This window comes from Stegastes partitus, unplaced genomic scaffold (genome assembly GCF_000690725.1).
Source record: "Stegastes partitus isolate 25-593 unplaced genomic scaffold, Stegastes_partitus-1.0.2 Scaffold81, whole genome shotgun sequence".
Classification (NCBI taxonomy): Eukaryota; Metazoa; Chordata; class Actinopteri; family Pomacentridae; genus Stegastes; species Stegastes partitus.
In genome coordinates this window covers 805,313-828,365 of record NW_007577812.1, presented here as the reverse complement: position 1 = coordinate 828,365, position 23,053 = coordinate 805,313, and the positions used below count along the sequence as shown (strand labels likewise).

Here is a 23,053-nt window from a genome sequence, read left to right as displayed (position 1 = left end):
CAGTTGTCTGTGGAGTCTTTTAATAAACTCCTCGATGCCTAAAACTAAAGCAGATACCCCAGTTGTCCTCAAAACGACAAATCAGAATAAATTGCCAAATGACAGTTCTGATCATTTTCTTTGGGGAAAAGCTGAGCGAGAAAATTCCACTTTGAATATTGGATTGACGGTGAAACGAGCATCCTAGCCATTGGCCCATAAGGTAAGTGCTTCACAATTACATCTGTAATATGTATAAGCACAATGCATATCTCTAGTTTGGAATGGTTCCTATTTCAGACGAGCAGGCAGAGCAGGGTTGAGTACACTGATGTCACGATACAATAAAAATAAATAACAGAGAAACACTGCATGTGATGTAAAGAGCTAATGATACAGACCAAACAAAGAGAATCATTATGCGAATACTTTATTATCAATGTGTGAATGGTGTTAGCTTTTTGTCTGGATATTAATAGTATATGAAAACTATACACCAAATCCAGGCTCATCCTAATTTTGCTGTATAATTTCTCAAGTTGGTATTGAAAGATTCTTTATTTTTATATATATTTATATATATATAATATATATAAGCCAAAGTGCATTTTCCGTTTTTTTCCTCTTGTCCATATACACATTGCACCATACATAAATAATTACATTGTAAAAATGACTCCGTATTTACAAGTATAATATATATTTCATATAATATATAAAACTTTATATTAAATCTAGGTAGATGATATTTGGGATAGTTTGTGGGGTCCGTCTGTGTTATCTATGGTTGTTGAGGAGGATCTCCAGCCAGCAGGGGCAGGAGGTGATGAACTGTCTTGAGTAGCAGGGGCCCCAGCCCTTAGCAAAGCTGATGCGCACACTGTTGGGGTCATAGGGTCCGTCGAGGAGGTCGGCCTCCGTGGTGTGCCTCAGGAGGCATGAGCGCTCATAGTCAAACACCTTGATGGAGTAGCCTGGCATCACCTTACGCACCACCAGAGTTCTGCTGTTAGGCACGTCCAGAGTGGGGGAGTTGACGAATATGGGGTGCTCGCTGCGGTTGTACGCCCAAACGCCGTCCGGCTCTTTGCTGAGGAGGATACCGTAGCCGATTTTGCCTCGTGTACGCTGAACGGTGCTGCTGCGGTGTTCCAGGTTGAGCTGGCCCAGGCAGAAGCCCGTGCCCTGAGGTAGATCATAGAAGATGCTGACGGAGTGCTCGTACACTGTGTAGAGGCGACCCACACGTGTGCGGTGCTCCCAGTACGCCACGTTACACCAGTGGCTCTGCTTAGGGGCATCAGGTGACATACTGGCATCTAGAAGAGATGGAAGAAACAGCCATTAAACAAAAGATAAACAAGAGTAAACAGGGCTAGTAAAAAGGAAGGTTTGAGTTTTAAGGGATTAACTATCTCTTTTTATTGTTCAGAGCAGATGGCCACACTATAAATACTGACGGAGGCACTGGATTGAAATCTAAGCCTTGTATAAATACCACTGCATGCACGTCTGTCCAACACACACACATACGCTTCTATACATATCCTGGGGGTGGAGGGTGTAGTGAGGTCAGTCCATCTGAAGACCTGCACACCTCCACTCTGCCTCAAGAGGGCACTGTCATGATTAAACACTGACCACCCAGCACAGGCTCTCACTCCTGCTCAAACAAGCACTTTCACAACAGATCCTGTTTACTAAAATGAAATAGTGATTACACTCAGTGCTCCAACTAAAGACAGGTAAATAAGTCCTTGCAGGTACAACGTGTAGGGGCTGGATTCAAAGTCTAGTCGCAACAAAATCAATGTTTTGCTGACACATGTTTCAATAAGTTTCTTCTTTTTACAGTGGAACAAAGATGGCATCTCATTCCTGAACATCTCTGTCCACTAAATCAGCTTCTTAATTCAGTTTTCATGGCTGCAGTCTGTGAACTCTTTTCAGTGACAGCCCTCAGCACTCCAAAGTGAGTTACGGCTCCCTAGGTAGACTTCGATCTTCGCCATACCAAAGAGACACTCACACACACATACTGCCGACTACTTTCAGAAGCTGTTTCAGTGCGCTCTGCTCCTCTCTGTCCTACATTTACACTGCTCATAAAAGCTGTGGTACGAGGAGCAGACAGAGGCCGGTGGACGTGGAAGAAAAAGAATAAAACACGCAGAGAGTTCCATGATCTCACATCCGTCTCTTCACCCTTTACTTCTGGAGAATGAGGGAGCCCCTTTCTCCTCTTCCCTCATCTTCCTCACATTCCACAAGAGAGGGGGTGAGGGGAGAGGGCCAGGCAGGGGGTCTCCCTCCCCCTCCCCCCAGCTCTTCCCCCTGCTGTGGGCCCAGGGACGGCATTCAGCTCCCTGACAACTTAGCACAAGCCTGTGACCCGCTGACCCCCTAGCCTTCATGCTATCAGCTCCCATTAACTCACACACAGAGTGATGCCATTATTTTGCTTCAGAGAGTCTATTGGCACAGAGGATTTAAAGCCTGGGCCTGTGGCCCCATTCCTTTCAGTCTCTCTGCTCTCAGGGCTTAATGACCGCCCGCCCCATTAACAAACGCCTTTAAGGTGGAGCATCGCAGATCCACACAGCAACAAAATGCCTTGTTCACCTCCCACCCAACTAAACCTTTCTGCTGAGTGACCCACACTAGTAAAGTTTATACAAAGATTAGCAAAAACGTTGACCAGACTTGCACAGACAAAACGCCTGCTGGTTCAAGGCTCTCTGTGTTGTGGAGGGGGAGGAAAAGAGTGAGTGAGTGGGGATGTGTGGAGGTGGGGGGAAGCTGCAGACAGGCTCTCTGTGTGTTTGCGCACACACTGATGGCTGAAATGACCCCCTCTCTTCAGGGGCCCCAACATGCATGTGCCATTAGTGAATTCCACACTCCAGCTCCTCCACTCCGAGCTCAGCTTTTACTGCAGCACGGCTCGGCCACACAAAGAACTCAGCCCCAACTCGTTTATGGCTCTCCATTGTCTCAAATCAAATGGAGCCCACACATCAAGGTAAACTCACTTTGAAACTGTGCACAGAAACACAAAAGACCAAATGTCTCCTCCTTTTTGGATGGAAAGAATAAAGCAAAAACAATCTGGTCAATAGTATCTAGTTTTCACACAGACTGGGACTAAGATAGCCAGTGAGGCTGTGCGGACCAGGAAGAGGAGAGAGCAGGACAAAGGTTAGAAATGTATTTAATGTTAAGTCTGAGCCTGACGGAAGACAATGAGCACAACAAGAGCCAGGCCTTTTCCTGTTTCTCTGTTGTGTTTAGCGGCTACGTGTGCTTTTGCGCACACGTGTCTGTTTGGATTGGGAAGAAAATCAGACAGCATGTTTGTGTCTTTACCCTGAATTTGTGCGTTTTGGGTCGGCGGGGCGCTGCACTGAGGGCTCGTCTACATCAAGCCGACTAAATCACAAAATGCTGTTTTTGAGCAAAAAGAACATGCGTCCACAGCAGGCGTTTCAGCTCATGTAGCTAACTTCAACTGCTGCCACCATCTGTTTGGTCAGTGTCACAACAATGTTTCTACAAAGTTAGATTTTCTCTGAACATGCTACAACCGGACATTTTTTTTAGCTTTACACACTCTAGAGCCGTGTTTGGATGTTCTGGTAATGTTTATCTGTATTTCCCAAATTGATATAGGGGAGTATGAAGCCAGGTTTAATTAGTAGTATATGACCATAAACTGATGCAGATACACAACAGCCCAAGGCTCAGACCAAACCTTAAAGTTCAGACATGAGGCGGTGAAGGGAGGGCGTGTGTCTCCCTCCCTTCTGACCACAACATGGACACCCAACTCTCTTAGACTCCATGTTGGGGCTTTCGCAGGGTCTGCTCAAGGCGGAGCCACGACGGCTGGGAGCAATTACTGGTGCTCTGCATCCATTTAACCCTGCCACCTTTTAACAGCTCCGTTTACCCATTAGAATAGTAGCGCATGTTATTATTGTTATTTTATTCTCAAAAGCCTCTCCTCTTAGTGTCAGTCTTGAAGTCAGCGGACGCTGCCACGGTATGGACGCTACGTTTCCTGTTCCTGCAGCCAGAGGCAATGATCTGAGCACGTGAAGGAGTTAATGAACTCTAATGCCTTACATAACCAGACTCACAGTGCTGGTATCAAAAGAGTGGGGATACATAAATCTGTAGCAAGTATATGGACTGTAAAAGTTTACACAGCCAACAGGAAATATGTTGTAGAGTTCTAAGCATCAAGTAATATAGATAAAAACGCTGAAAATGTAACAAACCCACACATTCTACTTTGATCAAAAGTAGCCTTGAACTCCTGTATCTCCACATGCCTCACGCAGAAGTACAATCACACAGTAAACAGAGATATTTAACAAACGCTGCTCCAAGATCGAGAATTTGGTGGTCAGAGTTTGATTTCCACAACACTACGTGAGCTCCATGGAAACAGTGAGAAAATGTTGATTTTTCTGTTTCCCTGTGGCCTCGCTGATTGGACGGACTCGGAGTATCAAAAGCAGGACATTAGATCTGTCAACAAACGCGGACTTATATCAGTTCGTTGGAACTTAGACGGCAAACAGTGACACATGCACAACTTACTGCAGAGAGGAGTGGTCCAGTTCAAACATTAATTATTGTTACCGTGAAAAATGACAGAGCATGAAGATAATCAGTGGTGGAGAAAAAAAACAGTAGCCAACCTAAACATAAAAATATTCTATTACAAGAAAACCTTGGAATGGAAATGTCACTGAGGTGAAAGTCCAAATGCATTATGAGCAAAAGTACTACTTATAATTCAGAAAGTTGGCCCTTGTGGTTGTTAAACTACTACATTATTACTGGGTTTAACAGTGTATGTTTGATAAGCTCCTTGTGTTTTTAAGTAACTCGTAAGGCTGTTATATAAATGTAGGAGAGTATACGTTCTGAATAATTGTGGTTGGTTACATTCCACAGCTAAATATAATAAAGGCGGCTGTGTCATGGGCAAAACAAACAGCGAAAAACAGCTCTTGATTATATATATTGTTTTAAATACAGCGATGTTAAGCACAAATACCCAAACCTCTTCCAAAGGTTTACTTATGGGAAACAAAAAAAGCAGATCGCCGTGCTACAAGTTCCCTGCACTCGAGGGCGAGTCTGGATAATTACTGTTAAGTACACAAAAATGAAGGCTTGAAAGTTTCAATGGCAATCCTTGATGATCATCCAGTAATGCTTTTAAAGACAGCATGAAAAGGAAGGGGGGGAAAAAAGGGCAGAGGGAGAAGCAGAAAAGAGCTGCCCCGGGGTAAACACAGCTCCGCAGCCTTGGAGTGAGATGAATGGGAGGCCGAGTGTCAGGGACAGGCAGACAAACAACAGCTTCCCCTCCGTGCTAACATCTACCCACCAAGCTCCGGGGCCACCCCCATTATACTTCATCTCTCCTAATCCAGAGCGGGGAGCAGGGACGCACTCATTCCTCCGAAACTTTGGTGAAGAAGAAAAAAGAAAAGGAAAAAAAAAGAAAAAGAAAAGAAAAAGAAAAACACTGTTGCCAGTCCCTTTACGCAGCGCAGTCGAGGGGAGGAGAGCAGGAGTCTCTCATCCTGTGCCAAGGATTAGATTCCCCTCCAGCTATTAGACTCTACCAATGAACTGATAGGCTCTAGGCTTGGGGGGCTGGTGGTGGGGAGGGTTGGAGGATTGTGTGTGTAAACTGTGGTTGTATGTGTGAAAATTTAGAATCAATTCTTTGTTTTTGTACACTGCTGCCTCCTCCCCTCACCCCGACCTCCTACAATTTGTTTGATTTAACTTGCTTTTACACCCAAACAGCAAAGTGGAACTAAAGCAGAAGCCCCCTCCCCTCTCCTGTTCAGAGTATGGTATGGCTTTAATTCTGTAGACAATGGCTCCCACAGGCTGACTATAACCCCTGAGCAGGCCACATTTAGGCTGGCGTCTGGACTATCACTGCCATCAAAGTCGGCTTTATCAGACAGACGCGCTAACTGGAGCTGCTCTTACATGTCTATGGATTTTTCTCCCTGAGGTATGGCCTTTCTCTGCCGAGAGAGAGCAAGAGATGCAGAGACAGAGATATATGCTGGGAGAAAACACTGTGGGAGCCCAAGAAACTGAATCCAGTCACCAGGCCTTGCTGGTCACAATGGGAATGCTTTACATTGTCATCCACTTCCTCCTCACTTTCCCTCCGTTGCTGTTTCGGGATGACCCCACGAGGGAGGAAAAGTGCTGTACCCTTGATAGCAGATAACTAACAGAATCCATAAATTAAATCAATAAACAACAGAGGGTGTAAAAAGCACAGGAAGCTAAGGAGGCTAATGCGAAGGAGCCGTCTATGCGCGTTGACGCTGCTGCTTTGAGGGAGAAGGCTCTATTTTTTTTTTTTTTTTTTTTGCAGGGGGAAAGAAAATGTGCTGCTCATTTCCTCCAAGCTTCCTCCAAAAACTCTGCAATGTGTCAGAGACATAGAGCACAAGTGATGGTGGTGATCCAAGTGAGGCCTACAAGAGTCTTTCAGGGCATGTAGAAGTTCTGTGAAAACTGCGGGGGATGTTTGTGAATATGTCATATCTACAGGCAGCCTTAAAGGCCCGGTGGCGTCTGAGAGAGCATCGAAAGGAAAACACTCGGTGAACATCCTGCTGGGTGGCTGTGCTCTTTCACCTCCTCATACAACCTATCTTTCTGTGTGTGTGTGTGTGTGTGTGTGAGTGTGAATGTATTTGTTTGCTGGTGTGTGAGGGAGGTTTGAGCCAAGTAGGCTGGAGCGTTTGAGTAGAGGAGACCCTGCACATTCCTGAACCCCTCCCCTCGCTGTGCCTCCTAACTTCCTACTCTGGTTAGGACTGTGGGGGGTGGGGGTGCAGCAAGAAGGTTGCTTTCTTCCTCGTCCTTCAGGACTCTTATTTGGCGAATTGTCACCGAATCGCATGTCAAGTCAGCAAGTTTGCGTGGTATGAAACTTTTGCATGCAGACTTTTATGCTAATATTTAATTTTTTCTTCAGAGTTGACACACTTTTCTTCTGGGAAGGAGCAAGACCCTCCACCGAGGGAGGAAGCAGACTTTAGTTAGCGTATATACTCGAGCTATGCTGAAGGGTTGGTTTCAAATGAACAATAACAAGGAACTCTATTATTACGAGTTATATTAGTCTGACTAATTTAAGGCGAAAGGTAGGTATTTGGTTTCCACGAGGCTGGGAGGTGGAGCAGCTATGATGGACAGAGTTACCGTTCAAACAATGGTTTTCTATTGATTGGCCCAGTGGATCAGAGTCTGTGAGAAGAATGTGTTCTGTCAGGATAATGCGGCACCAGAGTTTCTGTTTCAATCACAACACTTGCTCGGCTGTAACCCACACTGCTCCACCGCGGGCATCCAGACACCAGCTCCCCAAACACAGACAACTGTTTCCCCCATCTCTGACAAGTCAGCCCGTTCACAACAAGCAAGACATTCATTAAAAATGCAGGAGTGAACATTTCCAATAATTTACAAAGTCCTTCCCTGTCAACATCTGCAAAAAATCTTGAAGCTAAAGGGAATGGCAGGATTTCATTAAGTAAATTATGTGTTGGCAGTCACAGAGAGGGGAAGAGGGGGAAGCTACAGCCAGACCTCTAATCTAAACCGTACCCTGAAATGCGACAGCCTGACTGCACGTACTGAGCCACGCCGCCAAGACTTTAGAAATGCACACAAATAAAAGATAAGTACACACATGACAAAAGTAAATACAGTTTTCCCTGCGGAACACAATCAATAAGGTTTTTCACATAAGCATGTTTACAACTTGTTATAACCACTACTTGCAAAAACCTGATCCCCGATTACAGTTTGCTTTATCAAAGTTGTGCTTGAATAACGGTTTTCTAGTTGGATTTAAAGGTATCAGCTTTCGGGAACAGAATCAAAGGCTCCAAATTATGTCGATCAAACTTGTCCCCATGTTAGGACAAGGGAGTGGAATGAAGATAAAGCTTCAGCAGATCATATTTAAGATAAGAAAAGAGGGAAAAAAATCCCTACACTACACTAGAGAGACTATTTACCAGGCCTTGATACAGGGTGAGTTTACAGTTAATCAACAATGAGCTTCTATCCTTTCCCTCCAGCTGTAAAAGGCTTGTGTAGAGATGTCGAATGACATGGGCCCCTACAGTTAATCCACACACAGCATTCTGGAGGCTCAAAGAATGCACTGGCTATTCTGAGTTTTAAAAATACTGACAGCCATAGGTTCAGGCACAACTGTCAATGCTCCTCTGGGGAGGAAGGGAAAAAATCCTAAATCTATTTTCGCTAGCAATCAGGCCACAGGCCTAAATCATAGCTGGCCTAAATCATAGCTGGCCAAGGCCAGTGTCTGGATTTATAATTGTGGGTAAAATGGTCAGAAAATAAAAACAGCATCCACAACTGGCACCTCCTTGACTCCTCTATGCCAAGCGATGCAAGGCTAGCACATTTACAGAGGCCAGCTCAAATGGAGTATTGTTCCCTCTCTCAGCTTTAAGAGGAGGCACACTAAAATGCTAAACTAACAGTTGGACATTCCTTACATTTTTAATGGCATTGCACGCTCTTTATTTGTTGCTGTAACCCTGTGCCCTGGGCTGAATGAATGGCCCTATTGGTGGAGGCTGGTGCTGCGCTGCGGTGTGAAGGGAGTGAAGATGGCAACAGCAGCCCTCCCTGAGCACACGTCAAGATTAGCTCACTCACTTTGTTTGCTAAGGTAGAATATGGGGCAAAAATTATAGCACACCTGAGCACACCTCCTGTTATTTCTACTGACTGTACTTTCTCTCCATGTGGTAAGCCCTAAAATGAAACACAGCTCACCTTTTCCCAACTGAGCACAGTGCACTCTGTAAGTCGAATGACAAGCACAGCACTGTGAGCTTAGACTCACAGTCATGTACGAGGCTGTAGATTTATCTTTATCTGTGAGCCCTTCAGAAGTTAGTCAAACACCCAGCAGCACTGGCACCACACTGGCTTGCCAAAGGGAGACAGATAAATACTAAGCTCAGCAGGCTAGTTTCTGTTGACATGTAAGGGGTTTCAGGCCTCTCCAAGGACTGCTTTAGATTAGCATGGCTTTCACTCTGCACGTAGAGGTCACATTACCTCACCACATCTAGGACCTGTGGTGGCAGTTCTGACTCAAAATCAACTCGCAAAACAAATCAAGGCAAAAAATATATAGAAATCTCAACACAGTGACATCTTTCCATCTTTTTGGAAATTCACAATGCTAAAAAGTGCTTACTCCAAACCCATATTACTGCTGTATAACACAGGCTGCCTGCATGAGAAAGATTTATGTACTATGAATCTGAGTCTTGCTGGAAATACTGTAAATCTTAGCTGGCCTCACATCTTAAGGAGTTTGCAACTTAAAAACCTGGAACAGCAAGTAAAAGATTCTAACCTAAGGGCCAGAGGACCTTGTTGTACGCAGAAGAGAAACAAACCACACTGCCATTATATCATTCATACACAACTACAAACACGCAACACCCTTCCGTAAACAATAGAAAAGGTTATATTCATGAACCAGTTGGCCGTTGCAGACTCTGGAGGACTCTGCTGAGGATGCTCAATGTCATAACTCAAGCCAGAAAAAGTTGAAAGCAGATTTGTGACACACCACAGTCTAACAATGCTGAGAAAGGGAAAATGAAAAATGGCCTTATCGCTCTTATCAATGGCTCTTTTTTCTATGTGTATGTGCGTTACGTAAGGGGAAACGGAAGCCAGCCTCCCAGGACAGGAACGGATACTTGAGACGAGGACTGTGGGTACAGGCCCTACGCCACTACGCAGAGAATAGAGCACAAGACCCTTCAGGATGTATAGCTACAATCCTCCGCCCCCCAGCTTAAAATGGACTCTGCAAACTGGACATGACAAACGGGTGAGGAGAGCCCCCTCACGTCCCCTGAGATGCTGGCCTTCTCTTCAACATTCCTCAGTCTCCCCCCGCTGTCAAAGGGGCAATTCACCGCCCTGCGCTGCTACAAAACCCAGGCAGCTTTTTAAAACAGGATGTTTGTCTGAGGCCTCCTTCCCCTCAAATAAACAATCCGCAAAACCTGATTTCGGGAGGCAGGGTGGAAGCACTCGAGTCACATTATTTCCACATCCCGTATCCTGGAGCATTCGGGCTCCTGAGGGAGTGTGGGCGGCCAGGCGCTGGGAAGGCTCAGGGCTGCGGTGGAAACCTGAGGCCATGTGCCAGGCTGCAGGGGGAGATGAGCCCGGGCTGCATCACTCTGGGGTCTGCAGAATGGAGGAAGGGGCTCATGCCTCGAGGTGGGAGGGGGACATGGCTAACATGCTGATGCAGCTCCATCAGAACATGCCTCTGTCTGAGTGTCAGAGTGCTGCTGCTGCTGCATCGAGAAAGCTGGATGCCTGCACAGTGGGAATTACATACTGTGTATTCAACATACAATGCACAAAGGACAGAAATACAGGATGACAGCTATTAGTATTCATGAGTACGCCTACAATATGTCACTCAGGATTACACATAAGCTCACAAAAGAATCTTTTTTTAAAGAACCATCTGAGGCCACTGCATTGAAATGAGCAGATGATCCAAAGTACAAGAAAAGATAATAAAAAACACAATGTGACATTCGAACAAATTTTAGAGGAACAATCAATCCCAAATCTTTTCGGATGTTTTAATTAGATCCTAGCAGAAGTGGAATCACATGCCTTCAAAGTCAAATCAACAAGTATGTGTCCAGTCTAATCTGCTTTAATCAAGAGGAGCATCACATGCCTTAATTAGACTGTCTAATTATTTCATGCATTTCCAGTGTCTCTGACACAGACAGAGGGGGTGGTTTGATGCTTCGCGCTGGCCTCTTCCTGACACAGACAGGCAAGCTGTGATTAGTATTGACTGCACAGTTTAATTTGCTTAGCTCTTGTGTGTGAATGTATGTCAGTATGCAGCCCGACTTACACGAGGACACTAAGGAAGAAACATGCTCTTAAAAATATATAAACAAAAGCTTTACCGATGCCTTGTCAGAGTTCCAACACCTGTGCATTCTACACTGTACATTCCCTCACCAATTTGACTTACATGAGGCCTTTCCCATCTATCTAACAAATACCCTGTTCTGCCTGGAAGAATTAGTCAATACTAGAGTGGACCTGACACAGTGACTGTCTGCAGACAAGACATCCAGAGAGACAGCGCTGGTCTTTCCAGCAGAGACAGGCAGGCAGACGGAGACGAGCAATGTATGATTGCTGTGTGGGAACGCTGACTACCTGCTGATGCCCTCTTTCCTCCAGTAAGCGCTACAGCACTCTGTGTAATCCTTGTCTAGCAACTTTCAATCTTTCCGCTGCTCCCGTTCAACTTCCCTTCATGTGCAGGAAGGGGAAGAAAAGAGGAAAAAAAAAAAAAAAAAAAAAAGGGCATTGACTCACGCAACTCTGCGTGTCCTCTGGTCACCTGACCCAACAAATCTGAGGGAGCCCATCCTTTCACACCAGTGATCTCAACTCACACCAACACGAGCGTGTACACAAAGCGTTATGCTGACTACACTGGGTTGATTGAGGACACAACCTCTAATGGCTGATAAATGTAGGCAGAGTGGAGCCACGGTCTTATAACAGTCTGAACCAGAGGGAAGTTCTGCATCATTCATAGTACATAAATGCTGGTAATATGGTAACCACTACATGCAGTCACACTCTGAGAAAACACATCTCCAGCCAGTAAAATCCTTAAGTAACAGCGCAAAAAACATCTTGGCTTGACTCCTCACATTCAGAGCTGGCCAGAACAGCATTATAATGAAGCAGTGACAAACATAAAGAGCCCCCGATGTCAGAGACAATGTGACTGACATAATAAAGTCAACGTGTAGAAACACCCCCGCAGACAGTCATACAGGAAGCAATGAGACCTGCTTCAAAGGGCTTCATTCTGATGTCCACACGTCGCGGCCCAGGCAGTGAGGAAACGGGTGTGCAGGCAGACTGGGAGGGCAGCACCAGCAAAAGGCACATTTACTCACAGACTGTACGAGGATATTCAGGCTCGACTGATGGTGACAACTGATGGATGGAACCGATACACATGCAGTAAAAATGTCTTCATCTCTGTTTTACATAAATTGTGTTTTAATTAAAAAGAGAACATTTATCCTTCAGCGTTGTTGGCTATTATTCACGATGTGAAACTTATCACATAGTGCTGTGGGCAGGACATTGTTTGAAAGTGGTGACCACAGATTGAGAGAGGCAGCTACATCAGAGGCAAAGTAGCACATTTTGAAATGGTGTAAAAAACAATGACACCTGTAATCAGAAAAATACCGAATGTTGGATTCATTATCAGCCTGGCTGATAATCGGTTGATAGAGTGTGCTACCAAGTGTATAGACTTCAAAGATGGGCCTACTGATAATGTAAACTAACATTGTGACACAACCGCGTTTAAATACATTGCTGGGAAAGCTCCAAATGTCTGTGACGATATAGAACCTGTAGATATGAATATTACGCAAGATATTATTACAATGATGTGCACATGGGGAAGCGTTTCAAGAATGCATGACTAAGAATATTTTAACATGTTAAACAACCACAAGAATGAGTCAGGGGGATCAGATAAATGTAGCTGCACTTAAATGTAACGCGAACATTAACTTCAAAACACTGTGCATTGATTTATTGGCATATCCCATATTAATAAGGCACTAAGTAGTCTCAAGCAGACGCAGAACTCCGATTCAAATTCTCTGGAATATATACTGTAAAGTGGTAGAACAAGCTTATCTAGCACACCAAACAGTTCCGATCAGTTTCTCTGCCATTGTGTGGTGCAGAAGAATGCTCAGTGGGTATTTCTGTAGCCCTGGGCTGCAAACTGCTGTTGATTATTTGACTACACCCCACCCACTCAGTGCCCCCCAGACTTGCTTTTAAGAGGTTTACTTGTTCCTGCATGAGAGGTGGAGTCTGGATCCCATACATGCTCTGGTTGCACACAGACACTCTCCCTACCTAAGCTGGAGGGGGATTCACAGGGAAAGTCATCTCCAGGTCAGCAGCTTGTTCAACACAGGATAAATTGACAATATGCATTACAGGCCTGTAAAAGCAGAACTACACTAAGTAGGCCTTCAGGCACTTGGTCTTACGAAGGTACATGCTTTGAACACGGGCAAATTCCTGGTGGAGAGTCTGTATGGCTGACAAGATGCTAATCGTAAGCTTCACTCAACCAAAGAACCATCACGCGACAAATCCGACTCCAGAAGCAAACTGGCTGCACAAATGAGCCCACAGAACGGAAAACACCCTGTAGAGCACTGGTCATTCTTTTTTCCCCAAGTCCAATTTGCTGAGTGTGTCACAGTCAATGCAGAGTGATCCGGCCTGGCCTGTACAAACAGCAATACAGTTGGAAGAAACCAAAGCCTAGCATGTCTAGATCCTCCCTCACCAGAGTCTCGGAGGAATTGTGGTGCGCGCTCTGACAAGCCCCTCATTTGTTGACTCAGGGAGTGTCGCCAGGCCATGCTGAGGTGGTGACAGCCTGTGTGCTGGGGAGGAGGGGGCTTTCGCTGACTGAATACTTCACTGCCAGGTAGCCATGTCAACTTCTCAGTGTCCAGGCCTTTGAGCCATGGCAGGCCCTTGAACAGGAAATGCTGTTCCCTGTGAGCCCCAAAATGAGGGCTCAGACTCCCCGTCCACATGACACTGTGCATGCTGGCTGTGGCCCTCGCATGAAGGGAGGGGGGGGAGGTATGTTCACTATACGCCACGAGAAAGGAGTGTTTCATTTCAAATCAGAGGACAGGACTGTTTCTACTCGCCTCCTTTGGTGTGGCCCCATTCACAGGAGCAACTCCATTTCCGTGAACCCACCCCTCCCTGCAGCCCACTTACAGCCAGGCTAGATAGAGTTGTATGTGTGAGTGTCTGCGCACATGCATGTGGACAACTATGTGCGCTTGTGTGTGTTTCTGAGCGAGCTTGGATCTTATTACAGTTTGATCCCACTCAAATATTTCTGAAAGAAAAACAGAGGAGGGGAGGCCAGCTCTGAAGCCAATGCACACGCCCCACTGAACCTCTGCACCGCTCACAATGAAACCTTTATCTTTAAAGCTTGGACTGTTTGTAATGGTCCTTAATGAGAAAGAATAAAGTACGACTTAAAAATGAAAATACCATCATACATTCAACTTCTCGGCAGAGAACAGCACCGAACTGTTGTTAAAGTACACTCCTTTTTTCCCCAGCTAGGCTCAATTTAACCATTTCACAGCCAGAAAAACAGAGCATTGCAACACTCAAAGCTCTGGGATTTACTGCCATGATTCACAGATAGAATTATTTAGATTTAAAGCTTTAAGCTTAGACATGTAAATATCTAAACATAAGCAATTGTGCAAAAGCATGGAAAATCACCTGCAAACACATCAGATGGAAGACATTTATTTCTTATTTACAAATAAATGTAGGTCTTTATTACTCAAACTATAAATGTCACTCATAGTTCAAAGTGCAAATGCGTCACTACACCAGCTTTACGACATCAAACAGCAGCTCACACATACAGCCCAATTCAAGAAAGACAAATAGCTGAAATTTAGCATCTAAAAAATATCATCAAAAGGTTAGCACCTATGCTCTCTTCTATGTGCTGCGTCCAACCACAAAGACAGCATTTTACCATACAAAACCATCCAGTATTTCAAAAGTCTCAACAAAACCAGAAAAGCCAACTACTTTTCCAAAGTTCTCTAAGAAACAGAAGCTTTTGTTTGACAAAGCACTTCAGTATTTACAGACCGGCTCCTCTGAGATGGCAACCTTCAAGTGATCACTCATTTCTAAATTTCGAAGCTCCTTATTTAGAGGCTTGCGACAGTTGTAAAAACAACACCCACCTGAAAATTCCCCTGGTGTGATGTTTGGTGAGCTGGCTGCCTCAGTTTCAGTGTAAGACAATGTGGAGTCTGACAGATCTGTGGGGGGACAGAAACAGAAATTAACTGTTTTGTGCCATAGTGAATAACTTCATTAACATTTGCAACAGAATATGATCAAATCCCTTAACCAGCAACATATTTCAGTAATTACGTTTAATGAAAAGATATTGACATGAGCCTTAGAAAACAGTAAGAGAAAGTACAACACAGACTATCACTGTGATTTTTGTGAGACATTGCCTAACAGCACTAAAAATAATAAGGCCCATAAGTAAAATTAGTCTACTCCTAAAGTCATTTATTGCCTCCGAGAGGCGTTTCTGGTACTATCACAACCTCCTGACTGCTCTCTCAGGGAAACGTATCCTGTTCCTTATGTGCAAAATCTTCCAGCTCACTAATATTCGATTTCTGTGCTGCCACAGCTTTCTTTAGATCCCAACAAGGATGCTTAGATGGATTTGAATCCAGGACTGAGGCGGCCACTGAAGCACGTTCCAGGAACAGCTTTGGTTAACTTGGACATGTGCTTGGGAACGGTGTCTTGCTGGAAAGTCCAGCGATTACCAGCAGCACTGAAGGCGTCACATCCTTATTTAAAATCGGCAGGTATTTTAAAGATGTCGGGTTCACTAGTTCCTTGTTGTTTTTGTTGTTGTGTTTCTTACATCAGACACAGTGCAGATCCATGGGTTCTAAAAGATTCATCACTGAGTAAAACAGATGTACAGAATTGTACAGGTTGTTCAGATTTTTTTCTGGCACATTTAAGTTGCCATTCAAGTGTTTTTGTTTAGCCAAGATGAGTGTGTCAAAGTTTCTAGCCCTGAGGTTCTTGTTTGCCTTGTGTTCCTCTTATATTCTGTACGGATACTTTTGTTTTGCCTTTATCATGTCCTCCTGAAAGTTTTTTTTTTTTTACAATAATACATATTTTTTTCTCATTTGTTGTTCTCAAATGTCTGACTCGCCTTTGAGAAATGTAGCTTTTTCTACCACATACTTATAAGTTGGAAGCGCAATGAGTTTTAAATTCACTTCAAGTGTCCTGGAACTATTTGCCTGTGTGCTACGATGAAATAATTTCCTCTATTAGCTTTCGAGACAGCTTGTTTACCTCTGCCATGTTTGCTACTCAGCTTGAACACCTGCATAGGTGTGGTTTGCATGTGCCTCACAGCCACAGAATTTTCAGCATTATTATTGGAGATTAACTGCATTTTGCAACGATTTAGCAGCCGTACATATTAGTCAGTGACTAAACAAAGGCAATAACAGAGACGATTATTTACATGGGTAACATACAATAAAGTCAGAGACATTATGCTACATATTTATATTATTGATTTGGTTATATGATTCAACTCAAATTCTAGATCTTCAGAAAATGTTTAGTGTGCAAACGCTCACATACTGAGCAGGGCTGAATTATTTCAAATGCACCTGTACTACCCACACAATACTGTCTGCACTGGCTCTAGCTGGCATGCTGACATTATGCCACATGCTGGCCTTGGTCTCATCTCAAAGCTACCATGTAAATTCTCAGTCACGGTGCCCAATTATAGCTATTAAAATTCTCCACGTTACCATATTCACGTTCCTCCTGTTAAAACAGAGCAAACAAAAGCAAAAGACTGACTATGCAATTTGCAGTTCATAGGCGATGAACTTCTTTTAGGTATGATAATTGAAATAAACATAAGTTGAGTTACCGCGGTTGGACATAACTACAATTCACAACACAGAGAAGCAAATATTAATAGCAGAATCCTGATGAATATCAATAACTGAGGATGACATAGAGAACATGTTTGAGAGTCCATCTGTGTGTCTGTCACTTACCCAGTGGCTTGTGTTCTTCATTAGGGGAAAGCCTTGAATAAGGGGGTGGGGGTGACTCTGTAACACAAAACAGTAATGTCTATAACTTAATAAAGGAAAGGAAGAAAGGTGAAACTGAGTCTCTGCTAGAGAGAGACCTAACTTCCTCAGCACAGGTCAGTCATGAGTAAATACAATTTGAATGAACTATTTTAGGTCTTAGCGCAATCTGACATTTAAAAAACAATGTCTGGATTCAAGGGACTAATATAATGTAAGAATGAAAGCTGTGTTAAGAAGGTGAAGGCTTCTGACACTGATGTAAATGGCTACCGGCTGATAGCTGTACAGTATCTTGTATTCTATACTTTACACAGACATTTGCACATATAATAACCAGCATTTGTAATATTGCAGCAATACAAACATATCTAAACATTGCTTACTAAAATATACTTTGTGTGATTTCATGGTCTAAGTCTTTAATAAAAGCAGATTGAAACAACCACACATACACAACCAAATTAAAGCTACAACAGAAGCTTAAACACACAGCTCAACAGTTCCATTTCAGAGGAGACAGCAGACTGTATCTTAACTCTTACAGCTTTGTGTCTGCACTACAAAATCTAATCATTTTGTTCACAAGCTAGTTAAAAAGCTAATAAAGCCAATAGAAAACATTTGTTTCATTTGTCTCTGTTATTTAAGCGCATATTGTTTAACAGAAGCCGTTGTTACAACGACCACAGACTAACTATAACTTTCAGTTAGCAGTTTAATAAATACGAGTAAATCTCTGCTTTTTAACTTCATTGTGTTCCAGGACCTTGATTTTATCTAATAAAAAAGGAGAAGAAATGAAGAAAATAACTTGCACAAGAAGGAAAGCACAAAGGAAAGAAAACTTTGTGAGCTCACTGTGACCTCGCCTACAGGGAAAATGGGAAGGAGAAAAGCATAATAGCAGCGGGTCCTTTAAGAGTGGCGGCAGTAATTGCCAGGATCTGAACTCAGTCACTCAGATACACAGCTAGTCAGTCTGGCGCCAGTAGTATGCAAACTGTATATTATCACCACTCCTTCACCTAAATAGCATGAGGGGACCTCCTCAGGACAAAAGGGCTTTTAAAGCGCAACTTGAAACTGATCTCATTCGAAAAGTATAATGCCTGGCAAAATAAAAGGGAAAACTTTTTGTGCACCTCAATCCAAGCGCTCTGCCTCACATTATATACGGTTTTAACCTTTAAAAACTTGTATGTAAAACGCAGAGCAGCATTTTATCATGATTAGTAGTAGATAAAAATAGTTGTTAGGCATGTTTTGAACTGTGTTTTACTCAGTATAAAACAGTTTCTAAATGAAAATCTATTCCATACTGAATGTTATTCTTTTATATTTCTTACATCCCCATTTTGCAAACACTGTCAAAACCAGTGATGAAGGTCTTGATTCAAAGCCCCCCTTCTTGAATAGCGTGAAAGAAATACCAGCTCTATCGGGCCACGCATGAGCGCATGTGAGCTATGTCTACTACGAGCCTTAGTCCCAATATGGGGTATGTGCCTCTCTGCCTCTCCTTACAGTTCATCTTGGTCGTTTTAGTGGGATGAAAATTCGCACAGCACAGCCTCACATTTACTTCGGCACATGGAACAAATGTCCTTCTATCAAACGCATTCTATTCAAACCAAAAAAAACGCCACGTTTTGTCAGCAAACTTCACTTTTGGGTCATCAGTTCTGATCAATTCAGACAGCGCGCTATACCAAGAGGGCCAAATTCACATCAGTTTCCCACATTTGCTCGATATGAATTCTGATATTGTTGGACTTATGACTTTGAAGTGCTTGTCACAGCCAGTTGGCTCTAGTAAACATGGATGTTATGGAAAATCCACCTCCTGTGCCAGTGAGGAGACAGAAATACTGACGCTTGCATCTTTACACATGATACCAGGCGTTGTCATCGGGTCAGCGGGGTCGATTGGCCCAGCGTTTAAGGTTTTCCAAATCACAGGCCGACCCCCTGCCAAAATTTAATCTGTTTAATATAGGTCAGGGAGGTTCTGCCATAGATAGCTCATTGATTGTGGAAATAAAGCTCAATCCTCCACCACACACCAACTAAATTGACATATGGCAGCGAGTCCAAACCTCTGAATGAGTCTAAACAAATACATGCCATACAATGTTGGCACTAACTCAAAAGCAGAGGGAAGAGCTGAAAACGTCCGTACTGACAATCGCACTGAAGGCAGTGACATATTCAGACACACTAAAGCTGTCATGTACTGTATATTATTAGGGAATACATGGAAGCACTGGAAGGGCCGCAGTCCAAACAAACATACTCCAATCAAAAGGCCCAGATGTCGCAGGCCAGCGTGAGTGATGCTCTGGTAGCATTGAGCTGATCAAATACTACCTTCTAGATCACTAACATCTCATAAGTGATTAAAAAAAATATTAAACTGATGGAATATTTTGCAGTTGTTTTTTTTTTTTTTGGCATTTTGTCTACAAATATCCCTTCACTCAAAGTATCATCAAAATAACACCAAGCTATCTTACATTTGTTTTGTCAGTGCAGATCTCTTGCTAACAGACATTATTATTGTTCACCTTGCAGTAAGCATGACTTTGGTAATTATTAACTATTTAATCGAAGGACCAGCCTTTCTCTATCTCTGTGTATCAAAGTAATCAAAGCAATACCAGACAAAGAAAACAGCAAAGATCTTCAGAGCATATTTCAAGAACCTCTGCAGTTTTATGATCGAGGAAAGCTGATTCCTGCTTTGCAAATGTAAATATGACCTTTGACTTTGTAATCATGGGGGTAAAACCTGACATGCAAATAGACCACACAGGCCAAACTGTTGAACTGTTTCTGCAGGACTTGCGTGCATGTTTACAGATCAGATGGATTTTCCGAAGATGTATCCTCAATGAAAACTTGTTAAAGAAGTTCAAAACAGCAAAGTGTGAGAAAACTACAGACCCAGGTGTCTAGTGGTTATCTGAGGGCTGCCATGCAGGCCTGTAAGGTACAACACAGAGACAGCGTGTGTGTGTCAGAAGACCTTACCTGGCCCACAGAGCCGGCTGTAGTGATAGGGGTTGCAGCATACTGTAGGACTGTCCAGGGCCCCAAAGCTCTTACACTCACAGAGCGGTTTGAGCTGGGCCGAGTGCTGGAGGTCAGACCAGCGGTACAGTTTACACACGAGCAGCTGTGGGGATGCCACATGGCCGCCCAACCTCAGCTCTGTCCGGGAAATCATAACACAGTCGCTCGGCATCCCTCCTCTGGACTCCACGGCTTCCAGTAAGGTATCCAGCGCCTTTTCTTTTAGCCTCTTTAAAAGCGAGTATGTGGCCGACTTCAGTTCCTGCTCTAACACCGTGCGCGGCATCGCCTCCTGCGCCTCGGGAGAGCCGCCGTCTCCCGGTCCGAGGCTCCTCAGCACGAAATGACACGACCCCGGATCCCTGGTACCCTGAGCCGTCTGTGGACCCCTGAGCTCGGAGTGGTCCCGGTCTTTAAATAAGCAGCACGTCACTGTCCTGCATTCGCTGTCCTGAACGGAGCGGGGGCTCCCCTGCTCCGGGACGCACACCGCTCCCCCATCTTGGTCCGAGGTGACCCCCAAGCCGCTGCTCTCCACGGGGCACACACCCCCTATGTCCCCTACAAGAGACCCGCTAGGGGTCATCGGTCTGAACTCCGTTTTGGGAATTTTCTCTGGGTTGTTGCCGAACAGATCGTCCCTACAGCCCTCACTAGTTTTGCCATTTCCATCTTCCCCTTCTTTATCTGGGATCAAACGGCTTCTCCAGAGTCGCCGCACAAGACCTGAGCGTTTCGTCCTGAACATACGACAACTTGAAAATCTATAAGGTTTTTTTTTCTTATATTATTATTATTATGATTACTACTATTCTTGTACGGATATCCAAATACTACACACACTTCTCCGGTCGTTGCAAAACATTAATGACGGTGAAATGCCGTGCAAAGCATGCACAGCCAACTGACGAGCATTGGTGGCAAAACCGCAACATTAGACTGAAGGATCTTTCGTTGCATCTACGACAACAAAACGGCGCAATAAATGCACTGCAGCATTCCGCTCAAAACGCTTTCATTTAGCCGATCACACTGGAAATAAGCGAGCGGCCGAAACTGCAGCCTTCTTATCCAGGATCGCTGCGGAATGGACTGTTAGTGTGTTGGCTACGAACGAGTAAAAAAAGTCGAATGCATAATAACATAACATAACACGCTCAGTAACATAATCCAAAAGCCGAAGCAGAAAAAAAAAAAAAAAAAAACCGAGACAGCAAACTTGCAGCCGGAGACAGTTCCCGACTTTTAAACAAGCTCAGATCTACTTTCTTACACCGGCACGGAGGGCATGAGGCACTTCGATGCGATTTTAATCCCAAGAAAAAATGCACCAGAAGTCAGGATTCCTCGCCGTCTTCTTGAGATGTCAGTGCACTTCTTTTCTTTTTCTTTCTTTCTTTCTTTTTTCTTTCTCCTCTTAAAATCCCAACAAAATATCCATGCGAGCTGAAACTACGTGAAGAGGATCAATCCGGGGCTGAATAGCGCTCCTGCTCCTCTGCTCAGATCTCAACCAAACTGCAGCCCAGATCCCTTTCTTTCTCCGTTTCTCGCTCTTTTTCTTTTTCTCTCCCCCCCCTTCCTCACACACACACACACACACACGCTCACACACACGCACGCTCACACACACACAGACACACACACACACGGGGCCCCCGAGGAGAGCGGTGGAGCCATTGGCTGACTACCATCATGTGCTAGTCTAGACACTTTGGCGGCTGTGAGCTGCACTGATTGTTGCGCAAACAAGGTTTCAAGTTTCTTAACTCTTAAAGGCGAAACTCCCACCTCTCGTTTTTTAAGTCAAAGTTGCTAAAACTTATTTACATCCACGCTGCGTTCAGTGTTAGTTTAGTTACAGTAGGAAAAAAAAAAGAAAGAAAAACAGCATACAGGAAATCTAGGAACTTTCATGCATTTTTTTGGTTTTGTTAATTTGCTCCTTTAAAAAGTCAGTTTATTTTAGATTTTTGTTTTATACCCTTCTTTTTGAAACACACTCATAAGCAGGCATACGCTGGAAATTGATGGAGAACACAGATACTTGCCAATCTAATAATCTTTAAGGGGATTATGAAGATCGAAGACAAAGTAAGAAAACAGGACGTGAAAGACACAAGAATAATCACATACTGCCAGTCAGCAGCCTGTCTGTTTTTACTTAAATGAATACAGGAATACATAATAAATTATATCAACGCTAACCTAATATGCAAACGCTTTGCTGGAATTAGAATGACTGGAAGATTTTGCATGAATCAATTATAGGGTCTCACTGAAAATATATAGTAGTGGCTTCAAGTAGCACCAGTGAAGTATTGTAATGATTCCAATAGTGTAGTATCTGGTGTATGACAACAGAAGTGTGATCACAGTAACTTCCAAATGATATATTTAGAATAATAAAGCATTTTAACTTTAATGTGCGGCACTACAAGTGTCTGAAATACCACAAACAGAACTAATGTAAGTCAAATATACACGAAAAAAGCATCGACAATTGTGTCTAGATACTCATTTTTTTTTAACAGTGTTATATTTTTTTGTGTACGGCACAAAAAAAACTCCAAAATATCACCAACTGAACACATGTAAGTCAAAGGTGTGTGTACAAAGCACTGACAATAGCGTTAGGACACTCATTTTACAAATGCTGTATTCTATTCTGGAGTCAATTTCTTGCCCTGATCAAGGTAGTTATGGTTTTCTGGCTTTGCAGTGTCCACAATTATCTGTATTTTTTTAATTTTTGGGAGGCTAATTTTCACATTGGTGTTGCTTTAATAGTAGTCTGACTCACCGGATGTAGACTTCAGGTATAATCCAGCCATTGGCCGATAATCTCAGTCGGTAGTCTCCTCCCCTTTCGCTATCTGCACATTGCAGTTTTCTTGGCATGGAGAAACCACAACAACAAGCTCCAGGCTGCAACCTACCACAAAGACAAATGAAACTGAAAGTTTGATCCTGCAGTCAGGCGGCTCTGCTTGTTTTTGGGATTAAATTGTCCGTTTTAATCACCGTGCTCGTCTCCCTGCATGGAAATGTTTCTCCAAAACAATTCAACTATTTTCAGGAAACACCAAAGCCTCATC

At 43.7% G+C, this 23,053-nt stretch overlaps 1 protein-coding gene across 1 annotated transcript; it reads right to left on the bottom strand.

Annotated features, from left to right (window-relative positions):
• Nucleotides 1-392: 392 nt before the first annotated feature.
• Nucleotides 393-21,544, bottom strand: smad6b (SMAD family member 6b). Its single transcript, XM_008276843.1, has 4 exons — nt 19,914-21,544; nt 16,842-16,898; nt 14,955-15,032; nt 393-1,298 (listed from the first exon to the last, which is right to left on the bottom strand). The coding sequence occupies exons 1-4, from the start codon at nt 20,701-20,703 to the stop codon at nt 757-759; spliced, it is 1,467 nt and encodes a 488-aa protein (XP_008275065.1). The 5' UTR covers nt 20,704-21,544; the 3' UTR covers nt 393-756.
• Between the last annotated feature and the right edge of the window lie 1,509 nt (nt 21,545-23,053).

Excerpts from the sequence above, each read along its gene's own strand:
- smad6b (XM_008276843.1), bottom strand. The coding sequence starts at position 20,703 with ATGTTCAGGACGAAACGCTCAGGTCTTGTGCGGCGACTCTGGAGAAGC. Across the intron at positions 16,899-19,913 it reads CAGCCGGCTCTGTGGGCCAG|AGTCACCCCCACCCCCTTAT; the intron begins GTAAGGTCTTCT and ends TTTGTGTTACAG. Across the intron at positions 1,299-14,954 it reads CACACCAGGGGAATTTTCAG|ATGCCAGTATGTCACCTGAT; the intron begins GTGGGTGTTGTT and ends CATCTCTTCTAG.